Source organism: Amblyraja radiata, chromosome 16, assembly GCF_010909765.2.
Source record: "Amblyraja radiata isolate CabotCenter1 chromosome 16, sAmbRad1.1.pri, whole genome shotgun sequence".
In the NCBI taxonomy this organism is placed as follows: Eukaryota; Metazoa; Chordata; class Chondrichthyes; order Rajiformes; family Rajidae; genus Amblyraja; species Amblyraja radiata.
In genome coordinates this window covers 8,855,367-8,879,091 of record NC_045971.1, presented here as the reverse complement: position 1 = coordinate 8,879,091, position 23,725 = coordinate 8,855,367, and the positions used below count along the sequence as shown (strand labels likewise).

The 23,725-nt window shown below is 39.7% G+C and overlaps 2 protein-coding genes across 3 annotated transcripts in view; both read right to left on the bottom strand.

Annotated features, from left to right (window-relative positions):
* gjd3 (gap junction protein delta 3) overlaps positions 1–5,890 on the bottom strand; it is a 50,678-nt gene extending 44,788 nt beyond the window's left edge. The window contains exons 1-2 of the mRNA XM_033035040.1: positions 5,538–5,890; positions 2,251–2,354 (exon numbers count right to left, since the gene is read on the bottom strand). The gene's annotated coding sequence lies outside the window, so the exon portion shown is untranslated. The remainder of the gene's footprint in view (positions 1–2,250; positions 2,355–5,537) is intronic.
* Positions 5,891–7,220: 1,330 nt separating this feature from the next.
* top2a (DNA topoisomerase II alpha) overlaps positions 7,221–23,725 on the bottom strand; it is a 50,331-nt gene continuing 33,826 nt past the window's right edge. Inside the window, exons 26-38 of one of the 2 annotated variants that reach the window (XM_033035036.1) lie at positions 21,279–21,422; positions 20,815–20,898; positions 19,796–19,990; positions 17,656–17,761; positions 16,629–16,787; positions 15,946–16,078; positions 15,746–15,828; positions 12,903–13,166; positions 12,465–12,597; positions 12,265–12,347; positions 10,536–10,799; positions 9,314–9,537; positions 7,221–7,812 (exon numbers count right to left, since the gene is read on the bottom strand). In XM_033035036.1, coding sequence (XP_032890927.1) covers positions 7,666–7,812; positions 9,314–9,537; positions 10,536–10,799; positions 12,265–12,347; positions 12,465–12,597; positions 12,903–13,166; positions 15,746–15,828; positions 15,946–16,078; positions 16,629–16,787; positions 17,656–17,761; positions 19,796–19,990; positions 20,815–20,898; positions 21,279–21,422 — 2,019 coding nt within the window. In that variant the 3' untranslated portion in view covers positions 7,221–7,665. The remainder of the gene's footprint in view (positions 7,813–9,313; positions 9,538–10,535; positions 10,800–12,264; positions 12,348–12,464; positions 12,598–12,902; positions 13,167–15,745; positions 15,829–15,945; positions 16,079–16,628; positions 16,788–17,655; positions 17,762–19,795; positions 19,991–20,814; positions 20,899–21,278; positions 21,423–23,725) is intronic. The other variant, XM_033035037.1, reaches the window with a different exon arrangement.

Genomic DNA, 23,725 nt, shown 5'->3' with positions numbered 1-23,725 from the left:
CCCACAAGGGTGACTTTGAATAAGTTCATGCAATGTTAGTATTGTTACATTCTGGAGAGAAGAGGGTAAATGCTGTTGGAAAAATGACTGAAGAATGGTAGATTTAATTTAATAAGTTACCTCACACTACTAAGTCCCAGCATTCTGCTGACAAGCATAAGCCAGACTGGCTTCATTCTTGTGGTCTACTCTTGTTCAGTAAACACAATAAATCACAGAAATTGTAGCTTAGCAATATAAAAACAGTGCTAGAACCCTTGGTTCTGATTCAAAGTCCCTCTTACAATGAAAATTGGCACCCCATATATTACATTTGCCCAACATTGCTCAACAGATACATTTCTTTAGTCAGAGGGTGATGAAAATGTGGAATTCATCGCCACAGTAGACTGCGGAGGCCAAGTCAATGGATATTTAAATGATAGATTACGAACTTATGAACTTAATTAGTTCATGCTGAATAACCACGGAGTACGTGAATGCAAGTTAGGAGCAGGAGGAGGTCCTGAGGTCCCACCATGTCATTAGATAAGATGGTGACTGATGTAACCTCACCTGCGATAACCTTACATCCCCCATCCTTGTCAAGAATCTATCAACCTTGCTTTAGAAATATTCATCGACCTTTGAAGAAATACTTTGAAAGCCCTCGGAGAATAAAGTTAATTTCAGTCCTACCTTAAATCGAGAGCGGCTGACATGAAAACAGTGAACTTCGCTTCTAGATTATTCCACAAAAGAAAACATTCCCTCGTGGTCTCACGAAAGCCCTCCCTATCCCCGAAAACACATCCTCCCTACTTTTGTGATCATTTACCGTGGTGATGTACAATAACTGTACACTGCAAGGGCCAGGAAGCGAGCGGGCAAGATCATCTCTGACCCCTCTCACCATGGCCACAAACCCTTTGAATCATTCCCCTCCAGGCGACTCCGCGGAGACTGTCAAAGCTGCCACAGACAGACATAAAAACTGTTTTTTTCCACGAGTAGTAGCTCTACTCAATCACCAAAAATCTGTAGCCTCCTTTTGCTCTGGTATTTTATTTAATTCACATGTTTAATTGATAATGTTTTATTGTTAATGTTTAATGTATTATGTCTCATTCCTAACTGTCATCGTATGTTGTGTTGTTTCTTGCGAGCGGAGCACCAAGGCAAATTCCTTGTATGTGAATACTTGGCCAATAAACTTATTCATTCTCACTCATTCTCATTCTCATCACATACCTTCTACAATTACCTTCCCCAATTTCTGGTTTACTTGCATACTAGCCATTTGGAAATCATTTTCCATGCATCTTGGAGCTCTGCAAACACCTACTGCTTAGATAATATGCTTCTTTGTATTATATCTACTGCCTACATAAACATTTTCATGTTTTCCCATATTATACTCCATTTCCCAGATCTTTGCCCATTCTCATAACTCATCAACTTCACAACTCATGTGAGGAATAGATCGGGTAGATGCACAAAGTCTCTTACCCAGAGTAGGTGAATTGAGGATCAGAGGACATAGGTTTAAGGTGAAGGGGAAAAGATTTAATAGGAATCTGAGGGGTAACTTTTTCACGCAAAGGGTGGTGGGTGTATGGAACAAGCTGCCAGAGGAGGTTGCTGAGGCTGGGACTATCCCAATGTTTAAGAAATAGTCAGACAGGTACATGGATAGGACAGGTTTGGAGAGATAGGGACCAAATGCGGGCAGGTGGGACCAGTGTAGTTGGGACATGTTCGCCGGTGTGGGCAAGGTGGGCCAAAGGGCCTGTTTCCATGCTGTATCACTTCATGAGATAATTGTGACATATTATTAAAGAGTTTGGTGTCAGGACCAGCAATTTGTGGATTATCTGTTTTGATAATATTGTTTGGAAGAAAACTAATGATCAGGACATTGCTGGCAACACTCTTGCACTTTAAATAGAGCTTCCTTGGTCATTGGTGCTTTGACTTAACATCTCATGAATATAGCACAGCCTTGACATAGCAGCATTCCTCTGCGATACGTACTTTTCTCTAGAGTGTGGTTTGAACCAATACACTCCAAACCTTTCACAGACAACGTACAGGTCTTAAAACTGCTATATTCTATTCTATTCATTACGCAAATCAGATAACATTCTACTAAAGTAGCCCCTTCCTTCTCATGGCAATTCAAGTGCACACCATTACAGGAATAAAAAAAAACAAATGCACAAAACAAGCCCTTGTTCGTTAAACAATGAGAATATTGTCTTATTAACTCACCTTATTAAATGTCGACCTGTTGCAGCAATTAATCTGTTGGATATCACTTGCCAAACCCACAAACAGATTATCAAAGCCTCTACTCCATTACTTTCAGCTCATACCTGTAACATAAAGAAGAGATCAATATCTCTCTGTATCAGTGACCTCTTCTCAATTAAGTTATTCTACTGGTCTTATTTTCCTTCCAGAGTTCAATAAACTATTTGGCTCTGACACTCAATGATAATGCGTTGGAATTCTCAGATCAATTTTACAGCTTGGTGCAACCTCAGCTGATGTTATCTTGGACAGTACGTGCAGGATTACAATTGACCTCAATGTTATTTGATTAAGGAAAGAGTCAGAAGAACCGTCAGATTCAGTTGTCATGACAGTTGAATTCCAACGTCAATTCAATAGGAAACAGTAGCATTCCAAAGCACACGAAGGTTTCTGTGATGTACATACGTGATTTTGGCATAGAAGGCATTGAAAGGATTTCCGGAGATGATGCAAATCCATGCGATGAAGGGAAAAGTTTTAGACTGCTGGATGTAGATCACCTGGCCATTTAGGAAAAAAGTGGAAAGTGGATTCCAATCCAGAGATGGTTGAAGTAATAAATTTGATATGTGACAAGGATGTGCAATATCCAATAAATGGGAAGATATCAATAGGTGTGGAGCAACATTGAGACCTTGGGATTCATTGGGACTTGTGGTCTACAAATGAGATTCCACTGCATTCTTTTCCTTGGATCGGGAAAGCAATCATCAGATCTTTGGACAGTTGATGAGTGAAGAGATTATATATGAGGGTTGAATTAATATCTTTTCTGTTAATGTCAACAATGGCTAGCTATTCAAAAGGGAAGAAGCTATCAGACTAACTGGGCCAGGCTTTTTCTATCCTGATTTTAATACAAAAAGATTGAGCAGGCTGGGAGATACTTTCCTTGGTGCGGAGGTGACTAAGAGGACATTTAAATGGACATTTAAGTATACATTTTAGAAAATTACTTCCCTTAGCAGAGGCATCCTAAATCAGGCAACACACATCTAAAGTAATTTGCAGAAGGATTAGAGCTTTGGAAAATGTGTTTTATCCAGAGGGCGGTAACTACCTTGAAAAAAGGTGGTCGAGGGGCAAAGCCTTCATCACATTTTAAAAGTGCTTACGAGTATATTTAAAGAGGCATGACCTGCAGAGATAGGGACTTGGAAAGTTTCAACTGTTTTCCAGATTTAATGGTTGCACAGACATCTAACAGTAGAGGTGCTGCCTTACAGCGCCAGGGATCAGAGTTTGATCCCGACTATGGGTGCTGTCTGCATGGAGTTAGTACATTCTCCACAGAATGCTGTGGAGGACATCAATGGATATTAATAAGGTACAGATAGATAGATTCTTGGTTAGTACGGGTGTCAGGGGTTATGGGGAGAAGGCATGAGAATGGGGTTAGAAGGGAGAGATAGATCAGCCATGATTGATTGGTGGAGTAGACTTGATGGGTCAAATGGCCTAATTCTACCCCTATCACGTATTCTCCCTGTGACCGCGTGTGTAAATTGTCCCTAGTGTGTAGGATAGTGTTTGTGTACGGAGCGATCGCTGGTCAGCATGAACTCTGTGGGCCAAAGGGCCTGTTTCTATGCTGTATCGTTAAAGTCTAAAGTAAAGATAGAATTTCAACATTAAAAGCCTGCCTTTTGATTTATTTGTAAGTAAATTCCCCTTTTGACTGTCAATTTCCTGCACACAAAGTGCTGGAGTAACTCAGCAGGTCAGGTCTGGAGAACATGGATGAACGACATTTTGGGCTGGGATCCTTCTTCACACTAGAGTCTGAATAAGGGTTTCGACCTGAAACGTGTCTATCCATGTTCACCAGAGATGATTCCTGACCTGCTGAGTTACTCCAGCATTTTGTACCTTGTCTGTATGGCTCACCTATATTGGCTATCAAGTTGAACCTGTAAACAACAAAAACCCTGGATTTCATACTGAGGCACCCAACATTAGCGATCACTATAGTTATTCCCCTTCAGTGCCCTCTGCAGATAATCTGAGAGAATTTCAGCCTCTTTTTTTGATATTATTAATGTACCTTTGGCCGAAGACAAGTTTAAAGGTGTGATAATAACACAAAGTGCTGGAGTTTCAACCTGCATCCTCCATAGATGCTGGCTACTTGGCTGAATTACTGCAGCACTTTGTGCTTTGCTCAATATTCCAGCCTCTGCAGTTGCTTGTGGCTCCATTTAAAGTAGAAATGCATTTACTCTCATTCTAACAACTCCCACTAAATGGATGTGTCTATGAACAAGCACAAACACTGACTGACCACTTTGAAGACTAAGGATGCCCAGCATCTGGGAAAGGAGATAGTAGCTATTTTAATATTGGTTAATTTGGGATCACTGTAGGTCCCCATCTTATCATATTCATGCAATCCAAACAAATTCCCTTACCCCATGAACTAGCACCCATAAAGAACATAACGTTATCTGCCTATTCCCCCAGAAGGTGCTACTTGCTTGACCCGTTGAGTTGCTCCAGCACTGTACCAGAGACCAGCATCTGCAGTTCCTTGTGTCCAAACAGAACGTATCACGCGGCGTGGTCACTTTAAGAGGTGTTAATGAGCTGCCAAGTTTAATTATTAGCAACACACTAGGTAAAAAAACATAGAAAATAGTTGTGGGAGTAGGCCATTCGGCCCTTCGAGCCAGCACCGTCATTCAATATGATCACGGCTGATCATCCAAAATCAGTACCACGTTTCTGCTTTCTCCCCATATCCCTCGAATCCGTTGCTGCGTATTAGACTTGTTGAGTACTACAGAAAACTTGCGATTTTCTAAAGTTAGTTTAGCATTAGTCTATTGCCATGTGTACAGTGAAAAGCTATATCGATACGATGTGCAAAACTAATTTTATTTGTCCTCTCCCGCCGGCAGGTAGTAAGCAGAACATTTTTCACTTTAACTTTGGCGTTGGGTTTTCTCCGTTAAATTAAACTTTAAAGTTTCTGGATGTTTTTTTCCCAGCAACGCCAAGCAAGACTCTAGCCAGCTCGTCTTGTTACAAGTTTACATTTCGGAGGCGTGCCAAGGTACATCCAAAATAAAATTTGATACATCGAACGAAGTTATAATGTGTCAATTAGAGTCTGTGCCTTCTCGGTGATTACCGCATGCATTGAAATGCTCAGTGGAGACACGAAGCAAAAGAGGCAGAGAAAGTGAAGGAGAAACTGGCTTCGGTTTTGAATGCAAGGCAAAACTTTCCATCGCGGAACCCACCTTGTAATGTCTTGACACTCCTTCTGGCTGCTTGTAGGATCACGCTTCCTTTTTTCCCCTCTATCTATCCCCCTACATGTTCTCAATCCGACTGCCGTTGAGGGTAATGGACGATTCCGAAAACTCCAGAGCCAAGTTCGGAAAGTGCCTCTCGTCCGTCAGTGAATCTCGCAACATTCACTTCCCTTGCCGCAAAAGTCAACACATTTTTTTTTTTGCAGATGTCAAGTGCGGTACAAATGCCTTCGTTTCAAAATATTTTCTTTTGGTAAACCCTTAAGAGAGAAACATCAGACGGTGCTAAATTTTCCACCGAAGTAATCTCTAACGAAAATGTAGTCATGATTACGTTAGAGTCAAACCATCTCATCTAATTTGGAAGGAGTGCAGATAGCGCGGGGGGGTCTTTTAAGAATACCAAGTCCTGTGTGCGATAGCTGCATTACTAAGTCGAATGACGATATCAGCAAGCCATGCTTGCTTATACCCTGCCATTTTCCCTTGGGCTCAGTAACGCTTCCTAATCAGCCCCTCCAAAAATATTTCTAAGTAAATTGATAAGCAGTCGGCAAGATGAGTGGTTTTATTTTTCGGGAGTGTATTGATATCGAAATCGGCCGTTTATAAATTGCAATTGCATGTGGCCTTTAGTGTTGGTGAAAGACCTGAAGTACACCCTGGCAAATAACGAAATGTCTGAAAACTGAAGAAGGGTCTCGACCCGAAACATCACCCATTCCTTCTCTCCAGAAATGCTGCCTGCCCCGCTAGTTACTCCAGCATTTTGTGTCTATCTTCCTTCCTACAACGAAATGTGTGATTTAAGGCTCGGTAGAAGGGTCGAATTAAATATTCCAGAGCTTCAAGTCACATGCAGCAATGACAGGACAAATGAAGGGAATCTCAATTTAGTGTTAATGCAGACACAAGGAATCATAGATGCTGATCTAGAAGTGTCGGGCCCAAAATATCACCTATTCATGTTTTTCCAGATGGCGAAACAAGGCAGATGCCTGGTCTGAAAAAGCACCCTAACCTAAAAGGTCACAAATCCTAGGTACACAAAATTGCTGGGGAAACTCAGCGGGTGCAGCAGCATCTATGGAGCGAAGGAAATAGGCGACGTTTCGGGCCGAAACCCTTCTATCCTGTTCCCCATGGATGCTGCCTGTCTTTGGCATTCAGTTTTCAGTCTTTTTCTCCAGAGATGGTTGATCTGCTGAGTTATTCCAGCACTGTCTTTTGGATCTAGTCAAAATTTTGTAATAGTGGATCAATGTTGCAGACATAATTCTAAACTTTTATTCATCCTTTCTAGCAAAGTTCCCCAGAGACTTTCCATCATTTAGTTGGATCACAGCTGAGCATAAACATAAATAATTTCCCAATCCTGGTCCCTTATCCGTCAATATTCCTTAGCCAAACATTCTGCTGTTTTTCAATTTATCTTCCTATTTCAACAGGATAGAGCATGTTCCGTAAACAACAAAGTTCCAATTTAAAATTATACTCAGGTTAAATTCCGAATTAGCCTGGTTATTTCATCTTCACTTATTCCCTCAAGTACTTTATGTTGATGATGATGTTGAATTCTCAAGTAATAGATTTGTTAAGTACTCTTAGTATATTCCATTGGGAAGTGCACATAAAGTAATACAATGCACAATAAACAGAACAAATTATGAGAATTGTGTTTATTTGTGCTAAAAGTACATTTCTACTGAAAGAACGAACAACATTTTTCAAATTTTATTTAGGAAACTTTTTAAAAAGTGCCAGAAGACAGGTTAGAGTGTAAGAGTAAGCAATCAGCAAATATTTACAACAGACAAATTAAAATTACCCAATAACCTCTCAACAATGGTTAGCCCCATTCTTCTGAAGGGGGCAACTAATGTTGATATGATTTCATGCTTATTTTCAGTCTATCAGTCATTTAAAAACATCCAAACTTTACCACACGCACTTTCCCCTTCAGCAGTGATCAAGAGTAGGTGATTTTGCCCACCCACCACCAACCAAGACATTGGTGACATAGTAATATTGTGACAGTACTGAATCTGAGCTTCATGTTTTACAAAGTTTGGAATTAAGTTAGCAGTGTCTAGATATATTAAATCCAGATATTTTAAAACATATCATCATCATCAGAGTCTTCCAGGTACTGGACAGGCTTTTTTGCACGGCCTGCTCTGGGTGCAATGTGCAAATCGGTGAAGTTGGAGTCTTCAGCATTATCAATATGGAAACTGTCATCGTCCTGTATCTTGGATTTCTAAAGTAAAATAAAGATTAAAAATAAATAATAAGACCTTGGATAAGTTTTATCAAATGAATACGTTGCTTTTGCATTACTCATTGATCAAGCATGCAAAAATGAAAAGTAAATTTAAAATCAGCAATCAACATGCATTTTCCAAATTGAACAGAAAATACATTAATTATGTAAGTGAAATATCTATACTCATTATCTACTAATATTACAATCAAAAGGCCATTATGAAAGTACCAACGACATCACAATAAGATGGAATGATTGCACAATAATCACTGAACCCCAGGTTCTTCACAATGTTTACATGTATACATTTGCTCCAGGTATTGCTAGATTGATTATGAGGACCAGGAATCCAGAGTAATTTTGAGCTCTTTAATCTGGAGCATTTAAATTAATTACGGGATCTTGATACTGTTTTAGTTGAACTAAGCCAACCCAGCTAAAAGTAGATCATAATCCTCAAGTTGTGCTTACAATAGAATTGCTTTTCTTCTGAAATAATCAATGACTGAGAAAATAATCTCGGTATTTACATCCAAATGGCGTGTAAATGACCTAAAACCTTTGTGAATTTGATGAAAAAAGATAAAGCTGTACATGATTTTATTATATCATGTTCTCTGCTTGTTGATTGTAACATAACTGAGTTGGATGATCAGCCATGATCATATTGAATGGCGGTGCAGGCTCGAAGGGCCGAATGGCCTACTCCTGCACCTATTTTCTATGTTTCTATAGCTATTCCAATCAATTATAAATTAAAACACAGCAATGACAGACAAAAACTTTTTCCTGATAAATTAACATCAGCATTCCAAGATTCAAACTTTAATGCTGAATGATAACATTAAGTAAATATACATCAAGTAGATTTAAATTAATTTGTTTGCACACTAATTTCTATTACAATTACTGCAGGTGCCTAAAATGTCCCCTCAGCCATACCCATGATCAGTCAGTAGTTTCTAGTGGACAATACTGACCAGAGAAAATAAATAAAATGGTACCTAAATGAAACAACTATGTCAATCCCTGCAGGCCTCGTTGATCAAATCATTATACAAATACCCTCGAAATGTAAAGCCCCCCTCTCCCTCGCCCCATTACCCAATTAGATTTGGACGTTGATAATCAACCACAAGGAAAGCAAAGGTTGCAATCTACCAATCAAGGAAGACCCATCAAGTTCAGCAGATTCAACACTTTTATATGCAGAAAAAAAATAATTTCACATTGACGACCTTGAACCCAGCCAAAACGATGAAAGGACAGATGGCACTCAATCTGGTCTGCTTTACATAAGCATGACCAAGTGTAGACCAGGCAACTGTTTTACCAAACACTATTGGAGTTCCTGAATTCTATTGGTTCACGACGGATTAAACAGGAATTGAAGGAAATTTATACTACTCAAAAAAGTAATAATCAAAAGACATGATCCAGAACTAAAATTTTAAACAACGATAGTACAAAAATTGTCTGACTTATCAACACTCACTTTGACGGCAGTGGATTTTACAGGTATGGTTCCAAAGTCATCTTCGGAATCCGAGTCAAGGACCTTCTTCCTTTTAGATATTTTAGCCTTAGCAGTTGCAGCTTTCTTCGGAAGACAGTCTTCATCGGAGGATACGGTGATTTTTTTACTGACAGGCAACTTAGAAGTTTTTGGAGCATTTGTTTTTTTGGTAAGAGCATCAAAGATGGAAGGCTGTTTCTCATCTAGAAATATAATTATATTTTGTTATAGACCAATTCTTAGCCTATTATTACTCTCTGTTAATACACTGTGGCAATGTTGTCATGAAATTTGAACAGTACTTGCAGTTAGATTGCAAATTGGGGCAAGTCCCATTTCCCCCGAAAGATCTGTTCAGACGGGTAATGCTTGCAACAGATTAAAAGGAAAACTTTGTTTTCCCTGTCCCAACTATTGGAGGAGGAAAAGTAAAGGCCAGAAAATTCACCGACACCTGTCTGTAATTAAGACATTGTGATCCTGAACATGTTGCTTACGAACTAAGTAGCAGATGAATCAAGAGGATGAAGTCAATCAAATTAGATTTAAGAGCAAGTTGCTTCCTATGCATGGTGAAGGTTCTGCCAAAGAATACAGGTTAGATTCAGAACTGGGGGAGATGGGCTATGGAGTTCATTAAGGCAAGAGCCTGCTGCCAGTCTCTGTGATAGTGTCTACACAAGGCACATTGGTTGGCTGCTGAGGCCATATTCTGCCATCAGGTTGTGAGGTAGGTGGGAATTGACAGGGTGTGTGCTTGGAATGGATCGACATTGTAGTCTGTACCACAGGGAAAACTACTGAGAGGTGGGGTACTAAGGGATAAAAGAGAAATAAATAAATTAAAGCAAATCTACCAGTTTGCTCAAATTTCTTTAGCTATTGCAGAACAAGTGGAACTAATAAAACCGTATTGCAAAGAATGTCAGATGATGGGTGTGCTTTGACACCATGGACCACTTGACCTCAATAAGAAATGAGCATTGTATGGGAAATGAAGTAATTATGTGCACCTAATGCAAAAAAAGCCTCAAATGCACATGTGATTTGCAATAAGTATTGCCCAGTCAAACTTATTTAAAAAGATATAATTGGCAAAATTTTTGATATTTATTGTAAATGCGGGGCAGATTTAGTATCAGGGATTAAGCAGCAATGCAGTTGTAAGCTATGCAGGTATTTACTGGTTTGAGTCACTTGCCTTTTTTTGAAGCGGCAGTGGGCTTTTTGCCAAGAGCACGTTTTTTTGGTGCAGGTTTTTCTCCAAGTGGTTTTGCCACTTGTTTCTTGGCTATTGGGTTGGTGATGTTGGACTGGCTTACGCAAGCTTCAGGTTCATCTTCCACTTCATTTTCACCTGTTAAATCATTCTGCTGAGGTATCACTGCAGCAGGTTCATTAACAGAACCAGAAGACTGCAATTCATCAACTGTTTGAAGTGAACCGTTCTGAATGCTTTCTCCAGCTACGACAAAGATTGTATGTTTTTTTTAAAAAGACACATTTACTTTAGCAGAAAACTCTTGAATCTTAAAAATCACAGGCAATATTGACTATTCGTCTAAATATAGCAAATATTTTCTTCAAACCAAAAAGAACACTAAAAAAAAATGCTTCAATCATTAGATCATTTTTGAATATTTATACATTTAAAATAATAATTCTTCAGTATCACATCACATGTGGATATGATGTGGACTGATCTTTGCAAAGACATTTAACAAGGCAAATGGGCAGCATTGTGAGTGTTTCAGGAATGCAGTGCTTACTATTAGAAAATACAAATCAAAGATTAGCATATCAAATCAATATACTTCACATTAAAAATTATTTTGAAGATAACCTTGATTCATTACACTTAAAAATCTTTTGGCTCTACTTATTCTATGAAACTCTGAGTTCTCTTTGACTAGTCAGTAGGCCATGCCTGGGAGCAGATTAGGCCCATGGTGAACCTGACTAAAGAAAGCCAATGCAAAGAATGAAGGAGCCATTTATCAATCAGCCTGCTGTACAATGGTTTAAGTATGACATCTGTAAAAACATCAGTAGCAACAAATACAAGCACATGATACTGATATTCACATTCCAAGTTTGCAGCTATAATTTAATTGAAAAGCAAACAATTCTCGAGGCATAATACATGTACATCAAAACCTGCTTCAGGTTAACTTTGTCTTTTTTCCCCCACAGATGCTACCTTACTTGCTGTGTGTGTTTAGCATTCTCTGTTGTAATGTTTGAACTTGCTTTTTTTGAAAGGCAGACATTCTATACAATGCAATAGCTGCATTAAGCAAATGTTTCTGAGGATCCCATTTTCTACTCTTCGTCACTTTCATTGTTGCAGTGGCACTTCCAACAGTTTTAGTCAGTATTGACCATGTTCCAAATCTCATTGCTATTTTAGCATAGGGAAATTGTAGCAGAGCCCAATTTATTAATAAATGTATTTTACATCATGCAATATCGCTTAACAAACAGATAAATGAGGATTGGAAATACAAGAGAGCTGAGCAAATCTCTTCACTCAAACAGGGTAACTCTTTGAAATTCCCCATTCAAGAGAGCTGTGCATCCTCAGTAGTCGATGATATTTAAAAATAATTGGCAAGAATTTTAGATAGTGTGAGAATCAAGGAAAGTGGTACTGACATAAAAGATCAGCTATGATAATGAATGCAGAGTAAGCATGAGGCGCAGAATGGCTTTCTCTTCTCGTCATATCTCACTCTTATGTAGATAATTCAAACATGTAATTCACTGGACGGAGAGGTCAATATTGTATTTATCTGCCAAGGTACATATCAGTTTTAAGATCAACGTTCAATGTTATATATAATTTATTAACTCACCTGAAAATATAAGCACTGAGGCAGTAATAATGCTTCAAATGAAAATGATAAATGTTTTAAGTGAAATTTACTTACATGGTTTGGAAGATGACTTTGTAGATTGTAAAACTTCCCTTGCAGAGCGTACAGTTTTCACTGTGGCTTTTGACTGAACTTTCCTGTGTACAATACAAGTTATAATTACCACTAAATAATTTAAAGAAATTATCGTCTCTAAGTATGAAATCCATCAATTTCCAAAATTGAAGTTTCTGAAATTTATACTTGACACTTACTTTGCAGGAGGCTTTGCCTTTGGAGCCAAAAACTCAGAATCACTGTCAGAAATATGAAATTCATCATCGCTCTCAGAACTTATTCCACCATCATCATCTTCAGAGGACGAGAGCACATATTTGGCCTTTGAAACTGTTACAATGTAGAAAAAGGACATAACAGAAAATTATCTCTATTTTCTATCTTTGGATAGATGACATTGGCAACAATGTTACAAATTTGGGAAGAACTGAAAAGATCAAAGAAATGAGCACCCATCCATCAGTGATGCGAGCTTTGAAAATCAAATTTCAAATCTGTTCCAGCAAATGCATTTTGTAGCAATAATCATCAAATTTTTGATATTGATTGTAAATGCGGGGCAGATTTAGTATCAGGGATTAAGCAACAATGCAGTTGTAAGCTATACCAGGTATTTACTGGTTTGAGTTACTTGCCTTTTTTTGAAGCGGCAGTGGGCTTTTTACCAAGGGCACGTTTTTTTGGTGCAGGTTTTTCTCCAAGTGGTTTCGCTACTTGTTTCTTGGCTGCTGGTTTGGTGATGTTGGACTGGCTTTCGCAAGGTTCAGGTTCACCTTCCACTTCATTTTCACCTGCTAAATCATTCTGCGGAGGTATCACTGCAGCAGGTTCATTAAAAGAACCAGAAGATTGCAAATCATCAACTGTTTGAAGTGAATCGTTCTGAATGCTTTCGCCAGCTATGACAAAGATCGTATGTTTTTAACCTTTACTTTAGCAGAAAGGTCTTGAATCTTAAAAATCACATGCAATATAATAACGATTTGTCTAACATAGAAAATAGGTGCAGGAGTAGGCCATTCGGCCCTTGGAGCCTGCACCGCAATTCAATATGATCATGGCTGATCATCCAACTCAGTATCCTGTACCTGCCTTCTCTCCACACCCCCTGATCCCTTTAGCCACAAGGGCCACATCTAACTCCCTCTTAAATATAGCCAATGAACTGGCCTCAACTACCTTCTGTGGCAGGGAATTCCACAGATTCACCACTCTCTGTGTGAAAAATGTTTTTCTCATCTCGGTCCTAAAAGAATTCCCCCTTATCCTTAAACTGTGACCCCTTGTTCTGGACTTCCCCAACATCGGGAACAATCTTCCTGCATCTAGCCTGTCCAACCCCTTAAGAATTTTGTAAGTTTCTATAAGATCCCCCCTCAATCTTCTAAATTCTAGCGAGTACAAGCCGAGTCTATCCAGTCTTTCTTCATATGAAAGTCCGGCCATCTCAGGAATCAGTCTGGTGAACCTTCTCTGTACTCCCTCTATGGCAAGAATGTCTTTCCTCAGATTAGACCAAAACTGTACGCAATACTCCAGGTGTGGTCTCATCAAGACCCTGTACAACTGCAGTAGAACCTCCCTGCTCTTATACTCAAATCCTTTTGCTATGAATGCTAACATACCATTCACTTTCTTAACTGCCTGCTGCACCTGCATGCCTACTTTCAATGACTGGTGTACCATGACACCCAGGTCTCGTTGCATCTCCCCTTTTCCTAATCGGCCTCTATTCAGATAATTGTCTACTTTCCTGTTTTTGCCACCAAAGTGGATAACCTCACATTTATCCACATTATACTGCATCTGCCATGCATTTGCCCACTCACCCAACCTATCCAAGTCACCTTGCAGCCTCCTAGCATCCTCCTCACAGCTAACACTGCCCCCCAGCTTCGTGTCATCCGCAAACTTGGAGATGTTGCATTCAATTCCCTCATCCAGATCATTAATATAGGTTGTAAATAGCTGGGGTCCGAGCACTGAGCCTTGCGGTACCTCACTAGTCACTGCCTGCCATTCTGAAAAGGACCCGTTTACTCCTACTCTTTGCTTCCTGTCTTCCAGCCAGTTCTCTATCCACATCAATACTGAAATAAATAAGTATATCAAATATTTTCTTCAAAACAAAATGAACATAAAAAAATGCTTCAATCATTTTTGAATATTTATACATTTAAAATAATAATTCTTCAGTATCACATCACATGTGGATATGATGTGGTGGACTGATCTTTGCAGTCACATTTAACAAGGCAAATGGGCAGCACTGTGAGTGTTTCAGGAATGCAGTGCATACTATTACAAATCAAGGATTAGCATATCAAATCAATATTCTACATCACATTAAAAATTAGTTTGAAGATAACCTTGGTTCATTACACACTTAAAAATCTTTTGGCTCTGCTTATTCTATGAAACTCTGAGTGGTCTTTGACTAGTCAGTAGGTCAATATTGTATTGTATTGTATTGTATGCCTGGGAGCAGATGAAATGATTAGGCCCATGGTGAACCTGACTAAAGAACGCCAATGCAAAGAATGAAGGAGCCATTATCAATCAGCCTGCTGTACAATGGTTTAAGCATGACATCTGTAAAAACATCAGTAACAACAAATACAAGCACTGATAGTACTGATATTCACATTCCAAGTTTGCAGCTATATTTTAATTGAAAATCAAACAATTCCCGTGGCATAATACATGTACATCACAAACTGCTTCACGTTAACTTTGTCTTTTCCCCCCCACAGATGCTACCTTACCGTAGCATTCTCTGTTGTAATGTTTGAACTTGCTTTTTTTGAAAGGCAGACATTCTATACAATGCAATAGCTGCATTAAGCAAATGTTTCTGAGGATCTCATTTTCTACTCTTCGTCACTTTCATTGTTGCAGTGGCACTTCCAACAGTTTTAGTCAGTATTGACCATGTTCCAAATCTCATTGCTATTTTAGCACAGGAAAATTGTAGCAGAGCCCAATTTATTAATAAATATATTTTACATCATGCTATATCGCTTAACAAACATGAGAGATAAATGAGGGTTGGAAATACAAGAGAGATGAGCAAATCTCTTCACTCAAACATGGCGACTCTTTGAAATTCCCCATTCAAGAGAGCTGTGCATCCTCAGTAGTCGATTATATTTAAAATAATTGGCAAGAATTTTAGATATTGTGATAATCAAGGAAAGTGGCACTGACATAAAAGATCAGCTATGATAATGAATGCAGAGTATGCATGGCGCAGAATGGCTTTCTCTTCTTGTCATATCTCACTCATGTAGATAATTCAAACATGTGATTCACTGGACGGAGAGGTCAATATTGTATTTATCTGCCAAGGTACATATCAGTTTTAAGATCAACGTTCAATGTTATATATAATTTATTAACTCACCTGAAAATATAAGCACTGAGGCAGTAATAATGCTTCAAATGAAAATGATAAATGTTTTAAGTGAAATTTACTTACATGGTTTGGAAGATGACTTTGTAGATTGTAAAACTTCACTTGCAGAGCGTACAGTTTTCGCTGAGGCTTTTGACTGAACTTTCCTGTGTACAATACAAGTTATAATCACCACTAAATAATTTAAAGAAATTATCGTCTCTAAGTATGAAATCCATCAATTTCCAAAATTGAAGTTTCTGAAATTTATACTTGACACTTACTTTGCAGGAGGCTTTGCCTTTGGAGCCGAAAACTCAGAATCACTGTCAGAAATATGAAATTCATCATCGCTCTCAGAACTTATTCCACCATCATCATCTTCAGAGGACGAGAGCACATATTTGGCCTTTGAAACTGTTACAATGTAGAAAAAGGACATAACAGAAAATTATCCCTATTTTCTATCTTTGGATAGATGACATTGACAAAAATGTTACAAATTTGGGAAGAACTGAAAAGATCAAAGAAATGAGCACCCATCCATCAGTGATGCAAGCTTTGAAAATCAAATTTCAAATCTGTTCCAGCAACTGCATTATGTAGCAATCATCACTGAATAGCAATTTGCTAGAAAAACACAGCTCAGCATCACTTTCCACAATCTGTCACTTCAACACAAAATGCTGGAGTAACTCAACCCTGACTCTCAGACTGAAGAAAGGTCTTGACCCGAAACGTCACCCATTCATTCTATCCAGAGATGCTGCCTGTCCCGCATCTTGTCACTTCCACATCAGGAAATGTCTTACGGACTAATTATCTTTTCATTTTGCTGACCTATTCAAGCAATCCATGACATTTAAGACATGGCCTGTGTTTAAAATCCTCCAATGCAAATCTTTTAAAATATTGCCTGCTCCTCAATTTGAAATATCTGGCACGAGTGCAAATTTTAAAACTCTACCTGTTGTCCTTTGTGGTTTATCTCTGGGAGGAAGATCAACAACTTCCACATCACTGCCCGATTCTGATTCGGAGTCAGACCAAGGGTTCCTTTTCTTTTTGTCAAGAGGTTTAAACTGAAGTGTAGTCTGTTTCTGTGACGCTTTGTTAGTCTTGTGCCCTAAATAAGGAGGAGACTATTCAGTGAAATCACATCAGGATTAAAATATTTTTAATGCAATCTGAGAGAGCAACATTCCCCACATATACAATATACAGAATCTCTGGCAAAGCACCACAAAAGCCGCTGACTGAGGTGGAGAACATCTCAATGTTTAAGAAAAACATAAAAAGAATAAAGAAGTGTGGAAGGAAGTACCAAACATTAGGGCCACCATTCATTTGCAAACTAAAATGCAACGTGAATTGGTTGTGTCCATAAAAATCCCATGATAGCGTAGAGATTAAGTTACCGTACCAACAGCCAGACTTCTGAATCATTAATCAGGATACAAATTCAAATCCCACCGCAGCATAAATTCAAATTATTAAATAATTGTAAAGCTTAAATTAAAAGTATCAATAACAAACACAAAACTATTGGACTGTTATTAACAACCCATCTAGTTTTACTCATGTTCTTCAGGGAAGGAAACACGATATAGCCTATGTGATTTCATAGCCACTAAAGCAGCAGGCAGGGCAAATAGGGATATTTCTATTGTCACGGATGTACATACCCATAAAATAAATTGAAAAAAAAAACATGTTTTGGTTAGTTACGATAAATTTTACTTGGTTCAACAATTAAAAATGAGATGGAAGATAAACTATCCATTTACTCAATTTATCTCTACTACAACATATAAAAGCTGTACAACTTTTTAAATTGTGCACAATCATCTCTTTCTCCCATTTCTGATTAGGAGCTGCAATGTAGCATTTTGCAGACCCCGAGATATTAAACTTGAATCCCTGTGTATATAGTATCCCTATAGCAGTTCTTGTTTAAGTACATTTGAGCAATTTTGGTCAAATTAGCCACCTACCTGGTTCTGCTTTTTTGGTGAGTCGTTCTGCAAGGCTTACGTGTTCGAGAGAATTTTCCTCTTTATTATCAAATTCCATCTTAACAACAAGAGAATCTGTGTCATCCTAAGAAGCAAAGTTTAAAATGAAATTTGCAATAAAACTGATTAAAAAAGTTACTAAACAATCGAAGTAGTGTTCCATAAAATAATGGATCTAATGCAAATGGAATGTGGGATCATTTCCCCCATTAACCACCATCTGGTTTGCAAGGTCTGTTTAACAATAAGCAAACTAACAAACAAGATATTTAACACACATTCAAAACAAGATGGTTTATGAAATACAAGTGTGAACACCTCTTATGGCTCATCTGGAAATTTCTGAATTTGCATCCAGTTTCCTCTTCAGAATTTTCATTTTAAAATACACGAGAATGGCATTTAAAAAGCACATCCTATGTGGAGGTTAAAATAATTGTACCCCATTTACTCCATAACATTTTGTACATCATTTTCCCTTTGCCGATCACGCTGATTTTTTTTGTACTGAAGGCTAACCTAAATCATTAGAACAGCATTAGTACATTGTCAAGAGTATGGAAGAGAATAAATACTGAAATTTAAGATAGCAAATTCAGTCACTAGAACCTGACACCTTTCTCTGGGGATCAGAAAGGAGGGGACAGATACCATGCTTTGGGAAACGGAGGAGGACAAATAGGAGGCAAGGAATATTTAAGAATAAGGGGTAAGCCATTTAGAACGGAGATGAGGAACAGAGTTACGAGTCTGTGGAATTCTCTGCCTAAGAGGGCGATGGAAGCCGGTTCTCTGGATACTTTCAAGAGAGAGCTCTTAAAGATAGCTCAGTCAGGGGATATGGGGAGAAGGCAGGAACGGGCTACTGACTGTGGATGATCAACCATGATCACATTGAATGGCTCGAAGGGCCAAATGGCCCACTCCTGCACCTATTGTCTATTGACTGCTATTACTGTAAAATTATTCTGTTTCGCATAAATTTAATGATTTTTTGGTACACCATTTTCAGGACCAGGATCCATTTATAATAGTAACGAGACTAAGTGCACACGTTAGGCAATATTCCACCACTCACCCGTTCCCCCAATGCAATATTCCACCATGCACGCATAACCCCCAACTGCGCAGGTGCAGCTCATTTCCCCTAATCCCCCAGCACTCCCTCCCCCTCCCTTCTTCTTTCCCCTACCCTCAGTCACTCCTTCCAACCCTAACTCCTCTCCCCCACTATATCTCCTCACCTGCCACTGCCCCCCTCTCCCTCAATCCCCCCCACTATCCCTCATCTCCCCAGGATCTTTCCCCTCTCCTCCCTCAATCCCTCTCCTTTCCCCTACCTCGAGTCACTTTCTCCATAACTGCTCTCCCCTCCCTACCCCCCTCCTATCCCTCTATCCCCCCCACTGCCCTCCTCTCCCTCTATTCCCCACTCCCTACCTTCCTCTATCCCCCCCTCCCCCACTAGACATGAGACAAAAAAAAGGAAAAAGAGGAAGACAGATATCTCCACGGACTTTGAAATTCGGCACTGCCTCACCGCCGTGGTCTCAATGCATCCTGGATCGCAGCGTGGAACTCCAGCCGGGGCCCTGAGGGTAGAAGCCCGGGTTGGATGAAGCGGCCAACGGCGCCCGCAGCTGCGCACCATGGAGGTAGTGAAATGGGCTCGGCACCAGAGGCGCTCGCAGATGCAGCTCCAGCCGGCGGAGTATTAGTGATGCTCACTCTGTTCCTTCAGCTTTATATTCTTCTCGCCGGGCACAGCCCATGGCTGACAGCGGACCCAGCCAATCAGTGCGGCAATGGTGCAGGAAGAGTCGTTGCCGTCCCGGCGACTGACAGGAGAGGAGACCCAATCTGCGCATGCGCATTTTTAAAGATTTTTAAACCATAATAAAATATACCGTCGATCGGGAACAAAACGTTGCACAGGAGAATGGTGAGTAAAGTGGTGAAAAATCACAGCGCCATTGCGTACCGTCTTTGCGCAAATAGAAAAAAAAACGTTTTAGTTATGTATAGATAGATAATTACGGCTCTCATTTGCGTGATTTTAAAAGTTGGATTAAATGTTTAAGTTTGCCTTAACATTTGCACTAGAAACAGATATGCTCACCTTTCCTTTTTTCTTGATAATTTTTTTGCCGGCATCTAGCTTCATGGCAGTAGTAACTCTGGGAACAATCCTTCTGCCCTGGGGGGTAGGCATGGTTTCTAAATGCAGCCTCTTTGCTTTACCCTTACCAGCTTTTCCTTTAAGAGCCTTACCAATGTGAGCCACCTCATTTTCTTTTTCTTCCATTTCCACACGCTGAATGGGAACATGAAAAAAAAAAGTTAACTTAAAAGTGGGCGGACAGATAAATAATGTCATGTGAATTGATTCAGTAAAAAGTGGGTTATTCGGTTCATCTCACAGATGGTCTAAGAACATAGCAGTCTGAGTTTAAACTAATTTGGCCGAGGATGAGGACACAGAGATGTACTGTTTGGAAGGGAGAGAGGGAATATCGAAGGAAGCCATTCCAGTAGACATGGGCAGGAAAATGCAGATGGGGGGACTGGATTGCTAAATTGCATCTATTTTCATTCAAAGAGTCTGACTGTCAAGTACAAGAAGTTATAGCATTTATCAGCATATGAGAATATGATATTGTTCTTATCACAGAGACACAAATGTAAGAGTAGTCTGGCATGTCAACATTCGAGGCTAAAGAATCTTTAGGCACAATGGAGAATGTAAAAGAGGACATGGCATTGCAATATTGTTGACAGAGTTCATTATGGCAGAATCGAAAGGTGATCTGAAAAGCTATTCATATGATGCCATCAAGGTAGAAACTTTAGAAAAGGAACAGGCAAATCATTTTGCTGGGAATGTATAACAGGCAACTATGAGAAGAATCAGCTGCACATGGGCAAAGCACATGAAAGAAAACAGGTAAGAGTTTTGTGTTGTAGAGAACTGATCAGATCAGGCTGCGATCAGGATCAGTGGGCAGATGGTCAGTAGAGCGAGTGCGTGTAAAACCATGTTTGCATTTGTAGGTCTCAAAAAAGCAGGATTGAGAAAATTGTTGCACCAGGCCAATAGCCAAAATAAAATATACATTGCCAATTCACCAGAAATATTACCTCAAGCTCCTCAATAAAAGCTGCCAAGTCTTCCTTCCACAAGTCTGAAGTGGTTTTCTTTGTTACGTTTTTTAATTCAATTTCCTAAAGCAAAGAAATTGAAATTTCAGACCAAGAAATTGCATTTTCTCCCTTCCCAAACTGATGCAGTATCAGTGATCAGAACTCCCTAAATGGAAGCTCTCCTTGTTAGAGGTCAGCAGACAAAACGTTTAACACATTCTAATGTACCTTTACTCAAAATGGCTGGAAATGGAATCATGCTTGCCGCTAATTTAGGATCAATTATTTCACAAATGATATAATTATTTAGAATGATTGAAAATCAGAAACAAATGTAATGTAAAAGTCTAATAAAAACTGGAAGGTTGCAAATACCACTTTGAGACAGAATATAATTTCCAAGTACAAAATCACTATCTTAATAATTATCACCAATTCACTTTTAACCTAGAGAAACGTACTTTAACATCTCTCTGCTTAAGCAGGTCATCTTTCTTTTCTTTGGTCAGGTACCACATGGGCATATTCAAAAGATAGTTGAAATCTGATCCAGAAGACACAGTTGCTTCTTCTTCCTCAGTATCCCCCAGCTCAGGTTCTGGATCCTATTACAAAACAATTAAAATTCATTATTCCAGAAATAAACAAAACAATTCTAGTTATCTTTGTTTAATATGCAAAAGATTTCCCCTCAAGTCTTGATGAAGTATAAACTGCTACTTTAGATAGATGATGGTTGCGTTTTCAAAATCAAACCTGTACAGCATTGCAAATGCATTCGATCTCCTGACAATTTCTTTAAGGCCCTGTCCCACTTGCGGCGACTTGCTGGCATCCGTCATAGAGGCAGCAGGTCGCCGGAAATTTTCAAAATGTTGAAAATCCAGCGGTGACCAGAAACAGGTCCGACTCTTATGAGCCTATCCCACATACGCGACTTTTTCGGTGGCGCCTGTATGGTCATGAGTAGTAGTCTCCTCAGTCGCCCAAAGAGTTGTAGCGTTTTTCTGGTCACCGCTGGATTTTCATCATTTTGAAAATTTCCAGCGACCTGCTGCCTCTATGACGGGTTCCGGCATAATAAGTGGGACAGGCCCATAAGGGCAACTACTCACGACCATACAGGCGTCACCCCATGACATGGTGGGGGGGATGGGACTGGTTGAGGGAGAGAGATGGGAGAAATCGGGCAGTTTAAAAAAGAATTTCAACAATTAATAACCGGAAATATAGGTGGAAATGCGACGGGAAGATGCTTATCGCCACCACGGGGAAAATGTGAGTAGGATGTGTGAAAATGGGAAGGCGGTGATCGAGCGTTTGGAAGATAGGAATTAACCAGATTGACACACAGAGACGACCACACACACACACATCGTGGGCAATAACAAGACAAAGTCTTTTAGTTATATAGATATTTGAGGGTAATGTTTTCCACACCAAGGGTGGTGGGTGTCAGAGGAGTCAGGAACTATCGCAACATTTAAGAAACAGTTAAGACAGGTACATGGATATGACAGGATTTGAGATATGATGGCCGGTATGGGCAAGTTGGGCCTATTTCCACACGGTATCACTCTATGATTCTATCACCTCAATTCTCGTCACGGGTCATGCCACCAAAGTTTTCAGCAACTCATCTCATCTCCAGTTCAACGGTTTTAATACTAATCCGATCAGCCTCCCACACCTTGCAATGCTTATAACCTCCAGATCATTCAAATACCTGCTTCCTCGATCCCAATTTGCACGGACCAATTTTACCCTTGGACCTTGTTCACTGGCTTATATTTAAAACACTCCATTCAATTCACACTCCATCCCTATAATATCCTGCAGCCTGTCCTCGCGTCTTGAGCATCCTTGAATTTTATCACTTTACTACTGATACACATGCTTCAATCTTTGGACTCCCTTTCATAATTTCCCCATCTCACCCTTACCCGTTAAAATGTTCATTAAAAAACACATCATGCTTTCCCTTGAGACCACACCTGGAGTATTGCGTGCAGTTTTGGTCTCCTAATCTGAGGAAGTACATTCTTGCCATAGAGAGAGTACAGAGAAGGTTCACAAGACTGATTTCTGGGATGTCAGGACTTTCATATGAAGAGAGACTGGATAGACTCGGCTGGAAAGAGGTCCTGAAGGGAGGATTTAGGGAGTTGGGAGGAGAGTTAAGGAATAGGACCAAAAAGGTAACAATCTCAGGATTACTGCCTGTACCACGCGACAGTGAGAGTAGGAATGGAGCGAGGTGGAGGATAAATGCGTGGCTGAAAGACTGGTGCAGAGGGCAGGGATTCAAGTTTCTGGATCATTGGGACTTCTTTTGGGGAAGGTGGGACCTGTACAGAAAGGATGGGTTGCACTTGAACCCGAGGGGGACCAATATCCTGGCGGGGAAATTTGCAAAGGTCACTGGGGAGACTTTAAACTAGAATGGTTGGGGCGAGGGACTCAAATAGAGAAAGCTAGTAGACAGAATGGGAGGCAGGAAGCAGAAAAGGGAAGCACTCGGACACAAGAGGAGAAAGAAAAAAAAGGAAATAAACATTTCTTAAATGTGCATATTTTAATGCTAGGAGCATTGTAAGAAAGGTGGATGAACTTAGAGTCTGGATAGACACCTGGAAGTATGATGTTGTGGCGATCAGTGAAACATGGTTGCAGGAGGGCTGTGATTGGAAACTAAATATTCCAGGATTTCGTTGCTTCAGGTGTGATAGAATTGGAGGGGCAAGAGGTGGAGGTGTTGCATTGCTAGTCAGGGAAGATATTACAGCAGTGCTTTGGCAGGATAGATTGGAGGGCTCATCTAGGGAGGCTATTTGGGTGGAACTGAGAAGTGGGAAAGGTGTAGCAACACTTATAGGGGTGTATTATAGACCGCCAAATGGGGAACGAG